This window comes from Larus michahellis, chromosome 2, assembly GCF_964199755.1.
Source record: "Larus michahellis chromosome 2, bLarMic1.1, whole genome shotgun sequence".
Classification (NCBI taxonomy): domain Eukaryota; kingdom Metazoa; phylum Chordata; class Aves; order Charadriiformes; family Laridae; genus Larus; species Larus michahellis.
In genome coordinates, this window is record NC_133897.1 from 122,035,038 (window position 1) to 122,052,530 (window position 17,493).

General features: G+C 41.9%; 1 protein-coding gene across 2 annotated transcripts; it reads left to right on the forward strand.

Annotated features, from left to right (window-relative positions):
* The first annotated feature begins 1,724 nt into the window (after nt 1–1,724).
* On the forward strand, nt 1,725–13,720 carry RNF138 (ring finger protein 138). Of its 2 annotated transcripts, none has more exons than XM_074576915.1 (7): nt 1,725–2,073; nt 3,120–3,285; nt 4,799–4,914; nt 7,741–7,809; nt 8,309–8,414; nt 9,228–9,335; nt 10,818–13,720. In XM_074576915.1, the coding sequence occupies exons 1-7, from the start codon at nt 1,958–1,960 to the stop codon at nt 10,884–10,886; spliced, it is 750 nt and encodes a 249-aa protein (XP_074433016.1). In that variant the 5' UTR covers nt 1,725–1,957; the 3' UTR covers nt 10,887–13,720. The 2 variants fall into 2 exon arrangements, with proteins under 2 accessions (XP_074433016.1, XP_074433017.1); XM_074576916.1 differs by having other exon boundaries at nt 1,732–2,073; nt 7,744–7,809.
* The last annotated feature ends 3,773 nt before the right edge of the window (nt 13,721–17,493 follow it).

The window sequence follows — 17,493 nt, forward strand, 5'->3', positions numbered from 1 at the left end:
ACTGAAAAGACTTGGAAGCCCATCTTTGCCAGCCTCTCCTGTGCTGAGGCTGAAGGCCGTGCTGCCTTCCTCCCAATGAGAGACACAAGATGACAGCGTGATAACATCTGAACTGAGGTTTCTGTAATTCTTCCTTTTAATGTACCACCACAGCATGGATAGGGCACACCTGAAGCTGGCTATATACCTGCGGTATAGTCCTAACTGACACAAAACCACACAAGAAGCATTCTGCAGACTATTTATCACTGAAGGTGTAGTTCTGTGTCATCTTCTGGCTGTACTTGCACTGTTGAAGAGGTTACTGCCACCAACCGCGGCTCATTGCCCGTCATGCCTACTCAGATCTACTGGCCTGGCTTCCTACTTCATTTCAGGGAAGGAGATAATCAGTTAATCACTTTAAATAGTAGAGCTTTTTTGCCAGCTCAGATAACCCTTAGCAGCCTCTAACAGAGCAGTGATGAGCACAGGGGAGCAGTAACCTCCTGAGCTAGCACAGCCACAGTTACAAGAGGACATCTTACCACAATGCCTCAAATCCCAGGCCTGTCCTCTCCTGGGAGATCCCTGCCCACAGAGGTTTCCACAAGATTTTCTTCTCATCTGAAGCATGGGCATGGCATGAGCATGGGCAGTAAGGCGACTTAACTCTGACATTGAGCCCATCGCTTCGGATGTGCTTCCCTTCAGCATTGCAGATCTCCTGGTATTTCGAGGCATTCAAATTTTGCCTCCATGTGGTCTAAAAAGAAAGTATTTAGGGCAGTCATTGGATTTTGCTTAGGAAGACACGAGCATTTTTACTTAATAGTAATTACGATAGATCCTGAATAAGAAAACAGAGCCAGCATCCTTCACAGAATCACAAGGTGGTTTGCCCCTCACATGAAGGGAGAGACCTGAGCTTCAGCTTTGTTGCCTGCAGTTGCCTCTCTCCCTTCCAAACCAGGAGCCCGGATGGTGGCCAGGGCATTGACTCTTGCTGCCCATAACAAGCAGCAGCTCTGATGGACGGTCTGAAGCATGAAGAGTTTTGAAACGCTGGAAGGCGCAGGGGAACCACAGGTCTCCCCCCCAACCTAGCGATCTCCTCTGAACATCTAGCTATGGGAGAGGCAGCCGCAGTCCCGAGGAGATGGGGAAAATGAAGGCCAAGGACCCGTTTCTCCTCAGAGAAGGGTCAAAAAGGTTTTCCTCCGATGTAAGGCCGGAGCCTTGGGCCGGGGACCGGCCCCGGTGGACATAAGCTGAGGGGCGGCACCGCCTGCCGCCACAGCGGGCCGCCCCCCCAGCCGCCGCCGGGCCCTCGGCCCTTCCCGGCGGCGCCCGCAGGCCCCAGGCGCCCGCGGAAGGGGAGGTGCGCGGCGCCGGCGGGGCCCAGGAGGGTGGTGAGGCCGGCGGAGAGCGGGTAGGCGGAGCGGGAAAGCCTCCCGGGCAGGGCAGGGCGGAGCGGAGGGAGGCCGCCCCGCCGTGTCATAGCAGCCCCCGGCGGGCCGGGCAGGCGATCGCCATGGAAACCCAAGCCCCGGTCCCGCCCCTGCCCACCCCCGGGAGAGCGGTGGCGGCGGGGCGTGGGTACCACCGGGAGCCCGGCCGGAGCTGCGGCTGGGCCCGTTGGGAGGAGGCGGTAGCCGCCGCCGCGGCTCGCTCCCTCCCTCCCCGGGCACAGCCAGGTAGAGCGCGGGGCGGGGGCGCTTGCCGGGCCGGGGAGGGGGGGAGCCGGGCCGGGGAGGCGGGGCGAGCGGCGCGCAGGCCGGGCCCGCTCCCCCACCGCCTCCGCCGCAGCCTCGGCCTCCCACCTGGCGCCAGGTGCCCACCCGCCATCTTCTCCCGCACCCCCGGCTCCCTCCACCCCGCTGCCGCGTCCGGCGGGGAGCGGAGCGGAGGTCGTCTCGCCAGGGCGGGGCTCGTTCCGGGTCCCCGCTCCCGCACGAAGAGGCCCTGACGTGTTGCCATGGCCGAGGGAGCCGCCGCGGCGACAGCGGCGTGCTTCAGCGAGGATGATTTTTACTGTCCCGTCTGCCAGGAGGTGTTCAAAACGCCCGTGAGGACCGCGAACTGCCAGCACGTGTGGGTATTCCTCCCCGCCGAGCCCTCCCGTACCACCCCCACCTCCCCCCCCCCCCGGCTCCCTTCACAAGCCTTTTACTGCCGGTTCTCCGCCTTTCACTTCTCTGCCCCCAGCCCCATCCCCAGGGCGCAGACCCTCGGCCCGGAGCCGGCCGCACCGGGGGACCGCGGAGCTCGTTGTCACCTCGGGGGCTGACCCGCCGCCGCTACCGAGAGCTGGCTTCGAGGGGTGCATGCCAAGCGGTGCCCCAGCCTGCCCTCCCTCGCCTCCTTCTTTTGTAGCCAGCGGTGAGGAGGGGTCAGACAGGAAGGGCGGCCCTTGGAGCAAGCCCCCGGCTGTCTGCTCGGTGGTGGCCCGGGTTCCACAGCCGGTGGAGACGCCTCACACACCTAACCTAACTCGCCTTTTTTAACTTCTTAATTTCCTCTTCGTTTTCAAACAAGGACCATAGCTTAGCTGCTGGCTCTCTTCAGTTCATCTGTTTGGCGTTTTTCAGAGCAGTTTTGGATTGCAAAGCGCTACTTTGTAGAAAAAGGAAAACAAAATAGCTTTGGCAGTTGGCACGCGAGGAAAGAAAGTGAGAGAACGGCAAAAGCTGTTGAACTAAGGTCTTTGGGGACGCATACTAAATTAAGCTTTGCAGTATTTTTGGCTCCGCTTAAGGACAATAAACAGGAGTTACTCTGATAAGATTTTCCAGTATCACGTGCCTGCTACACCATTTCATATCTCATTAATGATCAATCCAGTATACGGTTCAGGAATACTAGTCAATAAGTAGTAAGATCTTTACCTAAAGTGCATTGCCAAGTTCCCCTAATTTCCGTATACTTCTTTGTAAGCACCATTATTTCATTTTGCTTATTATATATTATTTGCTTATTATATATATATTATATAAAGATTTCTACTCAGTAGACTATTATTCTGATATATATCTTTTTTTTTTTTTTTACCCCTAATAATCACCCTGATCTCTTCAAGGACAAAGTATCTAACTCTCTTCTCTTTGCTAACCTGTGTTTGTGGTAACTTTTCAATTTAGGTTTTGCAGGAAGTGCTTCTTGACAGCTATCAGAGAAAGTGGAACACATTGTCCTCTCTGCCGGGGGAGCGTGACTAAAAAAGAAAGAACGTATCCCAAAAGGGCTCTAGATGTTGAAAACAGTATGAAGAAAGCTTCTGGGGGCTGTAGATGCTGTGAGAAGCAGGTAGAGTAAAACTTTACAAAAAGTTGGATAAATTGTTCTTATTTTTTACCAAGACACAATTTTACTGTGTGTCATTCTTGTCTTGGAACTAAAGAGCCTATATTAGTTTGAATTTAGCTTTGTATGGCTTGTGCATATGCTAGGCATGGAGTGCCTGCTAGATATGTCTAACAGATGTAAACTGAAAGAGGATCTTGTATTGTCTATAAGGACTTTTTAAGTCGAGTGCCAGTTTTTCTCCAAAACAATGCGAAAACTGGGTATAGCTATAAAACTGGCAAAAGAAAATTTAGACAACTGAAAGTTGCAGATACATGGCAAAGCTCAGAAACTTTCACTGTGGAAATGAAAGTGCTTAGAGCAGCTACTGTAAAATTTAATTTAAAACCAAAAAATATAGGTTGATTACTCTTGGTGTACATTAAATCATATGTAATTTCCCCCTGCCCCATCAGTCTATGTTCCTTCTGTTCCCTTTGTAAAGGGGTCATTATTTTCAGAACATTGGGTGAAATCTTGACCCCCACTGAAATCAAGAGTAATCTCTCTTCTGGTATAAATGGATGCAGGATTTCAGCTACACGTTTTGTTTACATCAAATTGCATCAAATCCAGGTAGTTGTCTTTGTGTTCGTTTCATTTCACCTGGGACTTCGTTCTCCCAATGTGAAGATTAGCACTAGTGGAAAGCTGAGTCGCTTGCTTTGTTCCACATGATTCATTAGGATGAAAAGCTGGGAGAAAGAAACAATAGTGAGTTGGTAAACTGGAAGGAAGAACCAAATGGATCTCCAGAAGAACCCTAATAGAATTTAGGCACAGGTGCATGAGATGTGATCTTGTTCAGCCCCTAAACCTGTTAAGCACTTTCTGACAGTGCTGTTGGACCTGAAATTCTGATTTAGGGCATGCCCAGCACTGCGGCCTTCTGACAAATCCGAGCAACTCATTGTCTTTCCTTGCATTTAAGCTGGATAGGCTTCCCCCCGCTTCTTTTCCTTTTTTTTTCCTCTCAGAAAAGTTCTGTATTCTCAGAACACATGTAATGCAAAAAGACTTTGCTCTGCACAAGGTAACAGCAAACCAGAGAAGACTGAAGGAGCAGTATTGCTTATCCCATCCTCACGGCCCCTCTCTGTCGTAGCTCATCAGTCATTGATCCTGGATCTGGGAGGTGTAGTTCCTGTGACTTTGTTTCAGTTAAATGGAGTTTACTTTACTTACATCTTTTATGCCCGAGAGAGCACTCTCAGTTGCTTGGCTGTGGGGGATTTGGGGCGTAGGCACGTTTTCCAGTCTCACAGGGTGACAGGCTCTATGGAAAAAGGAAACGAAGATCTCCCATTGGGGAAGAAAGTGTTCATGCTGAGAGGGGAGACGCAAGTTCTGGTTTCTTCTGCATATGTTGTCTAAATAATCCCTGCATGCATTGCTTTCTGTTGGCAGAAATTTCTCTTCCTTCTATCCCTGGATTGGTTAGTATAATTTCAATAATTTGGCATTTCATTTGCAGGTTAGATTTTCGTGGATGAGACAGCATTATAAAACGTGTAAGAAGTATCAGGATGAATATGGTGTTTCTTCTATTATTCCAAACTTACAGATTTCCCAAGATTCAACAGGGAACAGGTAATCAGGGTGTTTTATGTATAACAATGCATCTTCTTCTCCCCCCACACCCAAAGGAAAGTATTTTTTTTCCAGGGCATGCCTTCTTTTTGCAATAATTATTGTCCGTACTTAGTGCTTCAGAAAATGACAGTTTTTCCAGGTCTTTTTCTTTACTCTTAGCAAACAGAAGAAAACCTTTCTACGTGATGGTTTGGAATGTCTTCTAGGGACTCTCCTAAAAAGCATATAGTATTTGCAGCTTACTTTAACTGCCTTGACAGCATTTTAGCAGTTTACTTTGTAACAAATTTCGTAATATTTAGTCACAGGGAAGTTTTCTTCTCTTTTTATTCCCCACCTCCCCCCCTTCCCTAAGTCTGTTTCAGTGGGTATCCTGTTTCAAAATATTACTGTGCAAGCTTTTGCTTTCTGATTGAATTTATTTTGAACTGATCTTTTATGAAACGTATAAGGAACTCCAGTATGTTACACCCCATAAAATATAAATGCCACTTACCATTTGTTTTTCAGGCAGTAAAGCTAAAGAACCTTTTTCATATCTTCTCACTGATGTATTTGGTTTGGTTGAGGATTTCTGCTTATTTTTGAAGACCTGTTTTACATATTAGTCTCACAGAGCTTTATTATATATAGCCTGTCCTTTATTTACTTTCTTTTGACATCTATTTTCTATTTTTAGCAGTCTGAACTTCTCTGTGTTTGGTTTTCAACCCATCAATATATTGAAAGTGGAACTTTAAGCTGTTAGCAGAACTAGTTGCAGCAATGTTCCTGGGAAAATTACGGAGACGATTATACTGAGTACTATTGAAAGACATTTAATGAATAATGCAGTCATCAGGCACAGTCAGCATGGGTTCACAGAGGGAAAGTCCTGTTTAACTAATTTGTTATCCTTCTATGATAAGGGCATCTGCCTAGTGGATGAAGGGAAGGAGGTGGATAGAGTTTTTCTGGATTTTAGTAAGTTTTTTGATACTGTCCCTCACAGCGTCCTGCTGGACAAATTGTCCAGCTGTGGGATGAGCGGGTTCACGGTGTGCTGGGTGAAGAACTGGCTGAAGAGCAGAGCTCAACGGGTTGTAGTGAATGGAGCTACATCTGGCTGGTGACCAGTCACCAGTGGTCACCACCACCTCAGGGTTCAGTTCTAGGGCCAGTCCTGTTCAATATATTTATCGGTGGTATGGATGCAAGAGTTAAATGCACCATTAGCAAGTTTGCTGATGGTGCCAAACTGGGAGGCGCTGTTGACTCTCTGGAGGGATGGGAGGCCTTGCAGAGGGATCTAGATAGATTGGACCATTGGGATGAAATTTAAAAAGTTGATATGCTGGATTCTGTACCTAGAACAGAGTAATGCCGAGCACAAGTATAAACTGGGAGAGAAGTGGCTGTAGAGCAGCCCTGCAGAAAGGGATCTGGGGGTGCTGGTCAACAGCAGGCTCAATATGAGCCAGCAGTGTGCCCTGGCAGCCATGAGGGCAAACTGCATCCTGGGGTGCATCGAACACAGTATGACCAGCTGGTCAAAAGCGGTGATTATCCTGCTGTATTCGGCGTTGGTGCAGCATCACCTTGAGTACTGTGTGTGCAGTTCCGGGCCTCACAATTTAAGAAGGATGTGAAGGTCCTTGAGTGTGTCCACAGGAGGGCAACAAAGCTGGTGAAAGGGCTGGAAGGCATGGCCCAAAACAAGCAGTTAAAGACTTTAGCTTGTCTAGTTTGGAGAAAAGGAAGCTGAGGGGTGACCTCATTGCTCTCTACAGCTTCCTGAGGAGGGCAAGTGGAGAGGGAGGTGCTGATCTCTTCTCCCTGGTATCCAATGATAGGACATGTTGGAATGGCTCAAAGCTGTGCCGCGGGAAGTTTAGACTGGACATTAGGAAGCATTTCTTTACGGAGAGGATGGTCAAACACTGGAACAGGCTTTCTAGGGAGGTGGTCGATGCCCCAAGACTGTCAGTGTTTAAGAGGCATTTGGACAATGCCCTTAATAATATGGCTTAACTTTTGGTCAGCCCTGAATTGTTCAGGCAGCTGGACTAGAGGATTGTTGTAGGTCCCTTCCAATTCAAATATTCCATTCCATTTCATGTTTCACCAAAGTGTCTGGATACTGTTATATCAGTATTTATTGACTATGCCACAGTAAAATACTTGTACTTACAATATTACAGAAGTATAAAAAATGTACCATGACCAGATTTGTGACTGTAAATATTCATGTTCTTAGGATGAGCAGCATGTCTGAGCAGTTTCTTCTGGCTTAGCTAGAGATGCACTTATGGCCAAGTTTTGTTTCTAAAATGTTCCTGTCTGCCACTCTTACTTTAGGAAAGACTTTATTTTGTGCACAGCATAAGAAAATTTACCTTGCTTAGTTGAAAGTTGTAAATTATTTGTGTAAGCACATGGCAGTTGAATACCTATTTATATAGTTATAAGTCAAAAAACTAAAAGGGCTACCTTTCTTTACATTCACGTAGTTCATAATGCCAGTTGAGCTACTTGGCTGTAATCTGCATTACCATTCTTGTTGACTAAATGTCTGTTGTCTCATGTACCACTTTCCTATAAAGTTGTGTAGTATTCCACCAAGGGTCACCATGGTAACTAAATACTAAGACATACCTTGATCCAAAGGAAAAGTTGTGAGAGTTAAGATATGTGCCCTTACATATTTTGCCTTGAAATTCATGGAACTTAAAAATACATATATATCTTTTTTTCCCCTGTTACTATTAAACTTCTAAAAAATTTAATAGTGGAGTAAAATAATCTCAGTTTTCATTGTTTTTTTTTTTTTTTCTTCATTTAAAGTAGCAGGAGTGATGCAATATCTGATAATGGCGAGATGGCTAATAATCAAATACTTCAAGGAGAAACAAGGTAGGCTGCTTATTTTTCTATAGTTACTATTAAAATAGATCAGACAATCAGAGTGTGAGCTTCTACTAACTTGAAAAAAAAACCCCGCAACCACCTACAACAAGTGGTATTAAAAAAGAACACCCTGTAGTTTCTCTACATTTGTATCTGTATGTTAGAATTTGTTTTTTTCAGTACTGTACTGAAGGATTTGAACTTTTAAAAAGATGTTACCAGTAAGTAAGAACAGGGTGCATTTGCAATTGGAACAAAAATTTTCTAAAGTCCAAGTCTCAGAAGAATGCATTTAGGTATACAAGTAATAAATGTCCTTTAAAATTGCAATTTGGAAATAGCAGTGGAACTCCATTAGATCCACTATTATGTCAGTGAGGGTGGGGGTTTCTTTTGTTATCAAAATAAGGGAAAATAATGACAAGATAACAGATGAATTAAGCTTTCTGTAATACTACTTCTAAAACTCTCTTTTCTGTTTAATACTGTGTGTTTCTGTTTACAGTGGACATCCAACCTTCAAATGCCCCCTATGTCAGGAGTCCAATTTTACCAGACAACGTTTGCTGGATCACTGTAATAATAGACATCTTTATCAGATAGTTCCTGTAGTAAGTAGAGTTGCTTATGTATGCTGCTTAAGCTACTTTCATTATAATTATGTGAACAACTTTAAATGTGCAGTAGGTAGTCTATATCTGTAAAGATCACTGTGATCTGAGGAAGACAATACACTTAATGCAGTGCATTATTTAACTTGAGGAGTTAAGAAACATTTCATTTGAAAATGTTCCTTGTCTGGCTTCTCGTCAGTTCTAAGGCATTTCTGACCTAGCTGTCTTACTTATCTTGATGTGAAACAAGCTCAGTTTTTAAGCCTGATACTTACTTCTCTTCATTTAGTAATTCTATGGAATCCCATTTATAACATAACTATTGTTTCATGTGAAACCTACAGTTACTTGAAAAGTAATCTAAGGTAATCAAAGGGAGGGAATGAGAAAATCTGTTTGGTTTTCTATCCTTTTCATCTGTATAGGGTGTGTTATTTTTTTCTTTCAGCTTACTTGATGATCTCATTTGTATGAAAATCCTCCCAAACGATAAGTAGGATGCAATAATCCCTTTCTTTTCTAAATTTTAAGCAATGGAAATTGACAAAAAGAGTGCCAGACAGACATGATAATCCCCCATTCCTAAGAGAAACGCTTAAGAAATTTGGGAAGTTGAAATGTATTTTTTAAATGTTATGCAGTTGAGGAAAAGAACACTTAGAATTTTGATTTTATGTGAACACCTTTACTGTATTTTGGTAGTGGATGAGTAATAGACTAGTTATTCCTATAGAACATGTCTTTAATGCATTCTGTATTACCAATAACTTTTTTTCATTCTCTCTCTTTCCCCTTCCCCTCCAAATTCAGATCTGTCCTATTTGTGTATCACTTCCTTGGGCAGATACTAACCAGGTTACTAGAAATCTTGTTAGCCATCTAAATCTAAGACATCGGTTTGACTACGGAGAATTCGTGGTAAGCTTTTTCTTCTTTGATGTGTAGGGGAATAACTGGTAACTTTTTGGTAATTTTGGTAATTTTCACTAAATTGAAACTTGGTAATTTTCACTAAATAAAAATGACAAATAAAAATTTTGTACCGAACTTGTTTGTGCTCTGGACATGCTATGTTCCTGCTCTGTACAGAACTCAGAAGTAGGCCTGTCTGTTCTTAAACTTTCCATTATCAACACAAAGTGCTACTGGGAATAGGTGTTGTCAACAGTCAAGCCCTGCTCCAAACTGATCACTTAAGTCTTTAGCTTACTGTTCTCAATCTGAACTATTTGTTCCTCCAGAACAGTTTATTACTGCTGCTTCTAGGGGAAATAAAATAGATGCTACTCTGTTTAATTGTCATTTTTGACCTTTTATGGCAGAAAACACTAAATCATAATTCTCAGAACTCCAAGTGTAGCTTGACTAGTGGGTATCGCTGCTACCGCCTCTCTTACAGTATGTTGCGGGAGAGGCTGGAATGTAAAAAAGATGTGTCATTAAATCGTTCATTGTTCTGGTTGCCTTCTTTCAGGCTCAGTTTGAGTAAATGACCTTTGAGTAGATGCAGAACTACATACACAGATGTAGTCACTGAGTGGATCTTAAGTCAAACCAACCAGTTGAATTCTGCATATGGGACCAGAGAGCTGGAGAGTTTGTGTTGTAGTTTCTACAGAGTTTGACAGGCTTTGGGGTACACTGCTTGAGCGTTGTGTGGGACGAGCTTAGTATTTGGGGCATTGGCAGCCTTACTGGTTAGAGATGGCAAAGATGATGCATGTTGTTCTTTGTTTTGAGTGATCTCTGACAAAGGCATGAAGAGCTAGGAGACTGATACAGGGGATTGTGTTCTTCAACGTCAGTGTATCTTGCATGTTGGAGGATGTAGAACTGGTGATTGGAATTCTGATTTGGGGAAGCTGCCAGAATTGCACAAAAAAGGTGTGTTACTCTGACATATTAGCAGCTTGGAAGATAGCTTTTCAAAAGTAGCAGGCTTACCATCCATCTCTTGTGATACATGTTTGCTTTCTCATTTTAAGCAGTATATTCTCAACAATCTATGATTACTGTTGTCTGGGGATCACATTTTGTTTTTATTAATGGAGGATGTTATGGCTGGTTGCAAGCCCTGTTACAAGAACTGTGTGACACAAGTCAGCTTTCCTGAGCTGGCTATTCTGTAATGTAATTGAGCCAGGGAGGGAAGATGGACCCTTCTGTTTAATGAGCCTTGTCCCACTCATCTGATTCTTCTCCTGTCTCATGTATCTCTTGGTATTTGGTTAAATAAAAGATACTGTGTAACGTAAACAAGCATCCAGTACACATAAAGATGGAGAGTCTTCATCTAGGTGCCAATTCCTATGTAGAAATGTGGAAAATGAATGATTAAACTAAGGACTGTGGTATATCTTGAGTATTTGTCCATTTTGATGATGTTTTCATTTTGTTTAGAATCTTCAGCTTGATGAAGAAGCCCAATACCAAAACGCAGTTCAAGAATCCTGTCATGTGAACTTTTAAAGTATCGCCACTCTTCATCTTATTGATTATCCGAGAGAAAAATTACATTGTTGCTGTTGGTGATCTGAAGTGTATATTAATGCAAATGGTATTCAGTAACCACTTTTCAGGCTCAACTTTTTTCCACACTCATAAGGACTGTTCATAAATGATTTTGCTGAAAATCAAACTTCACACCTTTACTGAGATCCGTCCATGTGGAATTAGGGACCTTTTTGGAACTTCTCACTGTTGTCCTGATTTTCTCTAACTTTTACTACTCTGTTAATTACAGTTTCTTTTATTAATGTCAGATATTTTAATTCACCAAAACCAACTTAGAAAGTAGTATCTTTAGAAAGACATGCAAAGATGCTCTGTTGCAGTGCTGAGTTTGAGTTTCTTCAAGTTCAGCTGTCATCTGCTAAGGTATCTATGAGATACTAATTTGCTTTTCTCCTCCTGACCAAGGACAAAATTTTATTTGATGTTGTGATTTGTTTTTTACCATTACTATGTAAATGAAAATAACAACAACTTAAGAAATAAGAAGACTTGCTTTCTATAGATCAACAACGCAGAGCAGATTTTTTTCACCTTTCATTGAGAAAGAATGATGCCATTGCCTAGGAATAATTACATCTATTTTTTCCCCTTTTGGATCATAACTGAAATAGGATGCTTGCTTACTAAAGTTATGGGTGAGGTGTTTTCCCTGTACTCCCAACTACTAAGGAAGATGGTGCCCTGACACACTTCCTGAGCAATTCAAGATGACTTGCAAAGGGTATACTTTTTTGGTATATGACTGTGACCAGCTAGTTTTTCATTTTGTTGGAGCTTTTTAAGAACTTCTGTTGTTGAATTGGAATTCAAATTTTGGTCTGTTCTGTCTTTCATGGAAGGCTGCGTAACTAGACAACTAATTGGCTTCAGACCCACCAACACTCAGAAAAATGAAATTGTTTATTTTAGTAAGACTGTTTAAAACTTGGACATCTCCTGCATTCAAAGCCTTTGAAAAAACAGTTACAAGAAAAACTTGCTCTTAAATAGTACCAACATATTTTAAGAACTCCTGTTCTAGATTTCCACATTCCCAGGAAGACCATCATTAAAATCGGAGAAAACAGAGCAATAATGCAATTTTGAATTTACATGGAAAGTCCATTTGTAAAAGAACTTTAAAATCTTTTATTTAATACTATAATGGGGAGAAGGGGAAAGCAAGCTGCACAGCTTATATTTTGTAGGTTTAAATAGAGACTGTTCTGAATGTATACCTTTTAGGACTGACTTCATCCTGTGTCGCCATAGCCCATTGTCAAACTACTGTTCTTAATGGGTATTGTACATGTGGTGGAGAACATCCCCAGTAATTTCCTTAGTCTAGTTGGTGACCTATGTGTAATAATATCAGTTGTGCAGACAAAGTACAATCTGCTTCTTGTGCCCTGGCTCTCATTTGCTCTCCGAATAGAGGTTTTGATTATTCTTTGAATATTGGGATATTTCCTATTCCAAAACTAGTAAGGCTGAAATGCCTTGTTCTGCAATGTAATGGGTTTTGGAACTGAATCTTAGTTCTAATATGTTGAATGTTGGAACTGAAACACTATACACTGTAACTTGCTATTTCTATCTTCTGGTTTTTAAGAGTATAAAACATTACTGAAGGCATAACCGGTTGAAATACAGAGAAAGTTGGCTATTTCAGAAATGTCTAAAGGTGATATCCTTTTTGTAACAACTTAACGTGTCTTGTATTTTGTTACTGGCTTAATACAGTATTTTGGCAGCAGGCCACGCTTTGATCTTGTACTCGAACTTCCCTGTTTGCCCCCAGTACTCTTACCCATGTATTCTTACTCGTCTGTCAGCTCTAGTGCTTGTGTGACCACGTACTGATTTGGAGTGGTTCACTGATTCCACTGAAAAGGCTGTTTGGACTTTCTACTTTCTCTGTTCCTCTATAAAGCCGACTATGAAATAGCGCACTTTGACAGAAAGGAATTTCAAGGTAGCCTGATACTAAAGTTTTAGCTTTTTAAACTAAAAATGCATACCGTGGTGATTTTATTACTGCATACATTTCCTAAGGATTTTAATAGTTATATGTAAGTTTGGTTAACTTTTTTAGATTCAATAAAATATTTATATGATCTGGCAATAAATGCCTACAGCCAATACAGATTCAGAATGCCTCATGGACACTGGAACTAGATATTTCTATTACTTGAACATATCTTGAGAATTGCAAATGAAATTACATCTATTTTAAAACTCTGGGAAACAAATTTTTCTATAGCAATAATTAGTTGTCACTTGATGCATAGTTGCTGAACATTTTAGTCATGTTTAAATGTTGAGAGACTTGAATACACATTTTTAAAGCAACAAATGTGTATAAATGCAATATAAAAAAAAAACCGACCTTGCAAAATGTTTATCCTCTTTATTTGCATATGTTAAAATCTGTATTGGCAGGCGCTGCCTTGCTTAAGATTTTATACTTTTAATATGAAGAGATTGCATCCAATACATTCACTAGGTAAGCGTTTAATGGAAATGAAACAATCTATTTAAATATGCTGCTGCTGGTCATGATCTTTCTCACTGAAATGCAGACATGCACAAAAAGCTGTGTATTTGTGATGGGTGATGCTTGTACTCAAAACATGCAATCTTTACTAGAAGATTGCTGTTTAACAATGTTTTCATGTTCATATTGCATTGTGTATTGTTTTAATATGGTATATTATGTTTGAACTGTACCTTCTATTTTTTCTCCTATTAAAGTATTTTATTTTCTGTTTGTCTCTCTGTTGCATAATAAAGATGATCAGTCCCCTTGATGCTACTTCTTCCTTTCAGATGCTTTCTAAATTTAAGTACATGGTCAGTTGTATGCCTTCAAGCTTTAAATGATTAGAATTGCATGTACCCTGCTGGAACCGATGAGTTGTGGCTCACGATCCTCTCATGAGCTGAGTTACTTTACATCACATCTTAAGAGTTCCATGAGCAGAAAAGATGATAGGTTGGGCAAAACTCATTCATGCTTCTTTTCTGCCTTCCATGTTCATATGTTGCTGTCATTAATGGAGAAATAACCTCCTAAAAGGAGAAAGAGTATGTGACACGTGGGACTGATAGCAAAACCTTGTTACTTAAAGGTAGATTTACTAAGAAGAGGTAATGTTTTTCTGAGGAAAGAATTGTCAATAAGTTTGGGCTGGGTGCAGTATTGGACCAGCAAGGTGGCATCTAGATGATTTGTCCTGCCCTGTATTTCTGAGCTGAAAAACCCTGTGGTTATTTTTTGTGCTTTTACATTCTAAGGACATACAGATGATAATACAGTTATGAATTGAGTTAATGTCTTATTTTGAATGCTAGAAATATAGCGAAAGTATGTAAATCTGCTTTTTATTAGTTTATTGTTCTTTCCCCTTAGAATGTAATTTTCTGAGCTCTAAATGGATTATTGTATCTCGTAAATCTGATTGTAAGCCCTTTGTTAGAGATTCCATTTCATTTTCTTTTACTGTAGCAATACATATTTCATTATTTAGAGAGAAAGCGCTCAATGTGTCTAATTGTCATTGGCAGTATGTTGGTTATAGGATATGTGAGCTCTGCAGAACTCGTCTTTGTTCTGCTCCAGTCCTAAGGCAGGGCTTCATTCCCAGGGAGAGAGGGAGACTTGCACCCAGGTCCTCTTCTGACGGGTTGTCAGGGCTAGAAGGTTTTCTGTATTTGGGAAGCATTCCTGTGTCCCTCTTTTGAGATGGGGCTTCTGAGTCTGGTGGGATTTAAACATGTGTCTGTGAGGACTCTGCTGTAAAAAAGTACACCTAGTATATTTTTCATATCTTTTGTTTTATAGAATCATAGAGTCGTCTAGGTTGGAAGGGACCTTTAAGACCATCGAATCCAACCATTAACCTAAAACTGCCAAAACCACCACTAAACCACGTCCCTAAGCACCACCTCTACCCCTCTTTTAAATACCTCCAGGGATGGTGACTCAACCACTTCCCTGGCAGCCTGTTCCAATGTTATACTGAAACAGACACACTAATTCACAGATGCTCTTAAGAGTTGTGCACTTTGCTATGTCTTGTAAATGCTGTGCCATTTGTGAAATGTCTGCAGAACCTGGCAGACGAGATTGTTTTATTGTAGGCAAGCAGACCTACAAGAATATCTGACAAAAGCGTCTTCAGGGTTCTTTTAGAATTGGAGAAACTAGCAATGAGAGGGTACAAACACTACCTAGTCCCTTCTCAGAACAGTGTGCATTCAAGCTTGCTCTACATGCCAGGTTTCTTTTGTGTCCTGTTGCGGGGTATGTTTGAAAACACGTAGGAGACAAAATCCAGGGCCTTCACCATGAGAAGAGTTCTCAATGATGTTAAAAATGATGCTTCCCAGTGAATTACCGGACTCCTACTAGGGTCAGAGCATGGACTTTTTTATCCCCCTCATAAGTAAAGTAGGTCTGTACTGTTTCTTAGTCTCCACTTTGGGAAGGATCAGTTTCCACCAGTTTCTTTATTTTCCAGACCTAACCAGCCTTATTCTATTCCCCTCCCCTCCCCCCCACCCCAGTCATATATCTCTATTTTTGTGGACATGATCAAGAAAGAAAGAACCAGGAAAACAAATTTTATGTTTATTCCCCCACCATCCCCCGAACTGTTAGGGAACTGAAAAAACAAACCAAAACAAAACCACAAAAAAACCCGGAAAAAGTCATCACTGCCAAATGTGTTTTGTGGAAAGCATCTAATTCCATTTTAAATCTTTGCCTTCAATCCTCTGCGTACATTTAGGATGTGTTCCTCAGCTCCATGAAGCTGCAGGTCATTTCCCAGGGCTTAGTGACAGAATACTGTTTTTATGAACTTGCTTAAGTTTATGAGGATGCTTAGTCCCTGAGAAAAGTGCTCCTTACTATTACTTTATATTCTTTCTCTACTGTTGTGTTTCTGTCTCTCTTTTTTCCTCTGTATGTATTTCCCTACAGCAATTCTCATAAGTTTATGCTGTTTCTCTCCCACTCCCCTTTCTGTCTTTTAAAGTAATCAGCAATTAAATAGCTAAGATTATATTACTTAGCTACCAAGTATTATCTCATATTCTGTATGTTTTATAAGCTCCTCTGGCTGTACCCTCAATATCTCGGGGCCGATGTGAGCCTCAGGGATAAATAGAGTAATTAAGAAACTTCGCATCAATAATTTCCAGAGTTCGCCTGCCATGTTTACTTCTATGGCTTGGAGGAGTTTATGTTTCTCAGAATGTGTTTGCAGTTTGAAAGAATCTAAACGTCTCACCAGTCAGATTTTTTTTATTATTATTTTTTTAATGCTAGAAGCATTTACTTTGTTGGGTTTTTTTCGAGGGGCAGGTATTTTTTTTTGTATTGTAGAGACTAGGATGATGTTTAAAAAGAAAAGCATCTCAGGCAGACCTGCTTTTTAACAGTAGTAGGCACTTGTTTTCTCGAAAGCCTTGCATCAGGTTCTCTGTTTTTGGAGGCATGGACAGAAAACAGTAGGATGATGGTAGGTTTTTTCTCCAGGGTACCAGTTGTGGCAGTAGTGTCACAGAAGGTGTGATTTATGTGCCACCTCAGTTGTGAGACTGTCCAAACTTCAGTAGTTTTGTCTTACGAATTTTTCTTCTTTCATTATTCAAACCACAAGAGGGCACTGAATATTTTCGGGTCATCTCTAAATGAGTATAATCGTTCACTAAGTAGTTGTACTCTGAGATACTTTTAGATATGGGATTTCTATTTGTTACATTTCATAAAACATAACGAATCTTTTATATGTTTTCGGGATTGAGAGACTGTCTGGGGTCATTCCAATCTACAGAAAGAATATTTCTAATTTACTTGAAAACCTCAAACTTAACCCGTTTACTTGCGTGGCTTCTCATCTGTGGTAAGCAAGCTGTGTTCCCCTAGGACTCCACTCGGGGAAGAACTGAGTCACCCCAATTCACGAGTGAACATAAAACGTAACGTGTTGATGCAAACTCCGTGTACTTGCCAGACCTTTTCCTCCCCAAACTCGTTTTTTTGGAGGTTGTCTTTAAAGCCACAGCGTTGCAGTGCGCGTAGGAATCACGCGGGGGCGTCTGAGGACTGTCGCATTCGGTGACACCGAGCCCACAGGGCTGGGGCTGAATTTTGACTTTTTGCTTTCTGAAACTGCACGCCCGCCAGCGACCTCGCTAATTACATTTCCCAGCTGCCGCGGGGAGGAGATCAGCCCGGTGCCAAGTACAGGTATGGTTCATTACCCCCGCCTATTGCTTAAGTCTTTTAAGTTGTTCTTTGGCTGGGCGCGCAATAGTTTGGGGTTGCTACAGGTCTCTGGAATGAAGACGGAAATTCCCCCAGCTAAGGCTCACGCTCTGTCACCCCAAGAGAGACCTAGGTATCCCTGGAGTATGCTTCTGTAGTGGCATGATACTTAGTGGCCAGCTACAGCCGCTTTAGTAGCCGCATACCAGTCACGGTTCGTTCCACACTGTAATCTGATTCATATTTGTCATAAAATATGCTTGTATAAAAACATGGTGGACATGATTCAGATTCCTGTGAAAGGGG

Coding starts and splice junctions, on each gene's coding strand:
- RNF138 (XM_074576915.1), top strand. CDS start 1,958: ATGGCCGAGGGAGCCGCCGCGGCGACAGCGGCGTGCTTCAGCGAGGAT. Junction 2,074..3,119: donor ACCGCGAACTGCCAGCACGT/GTGGGTATTCCT, acceptor TTTTCAATTTAG/GTTTTGCAGGAAGTGCTTCT. Junction 7,810..8,308: donor ATACTTCAAGGAGAAACAAG/GTAGGCTGCTTA, acceptor TTCTGTTTACAG/TGGACATCCAACCTTCAAAT.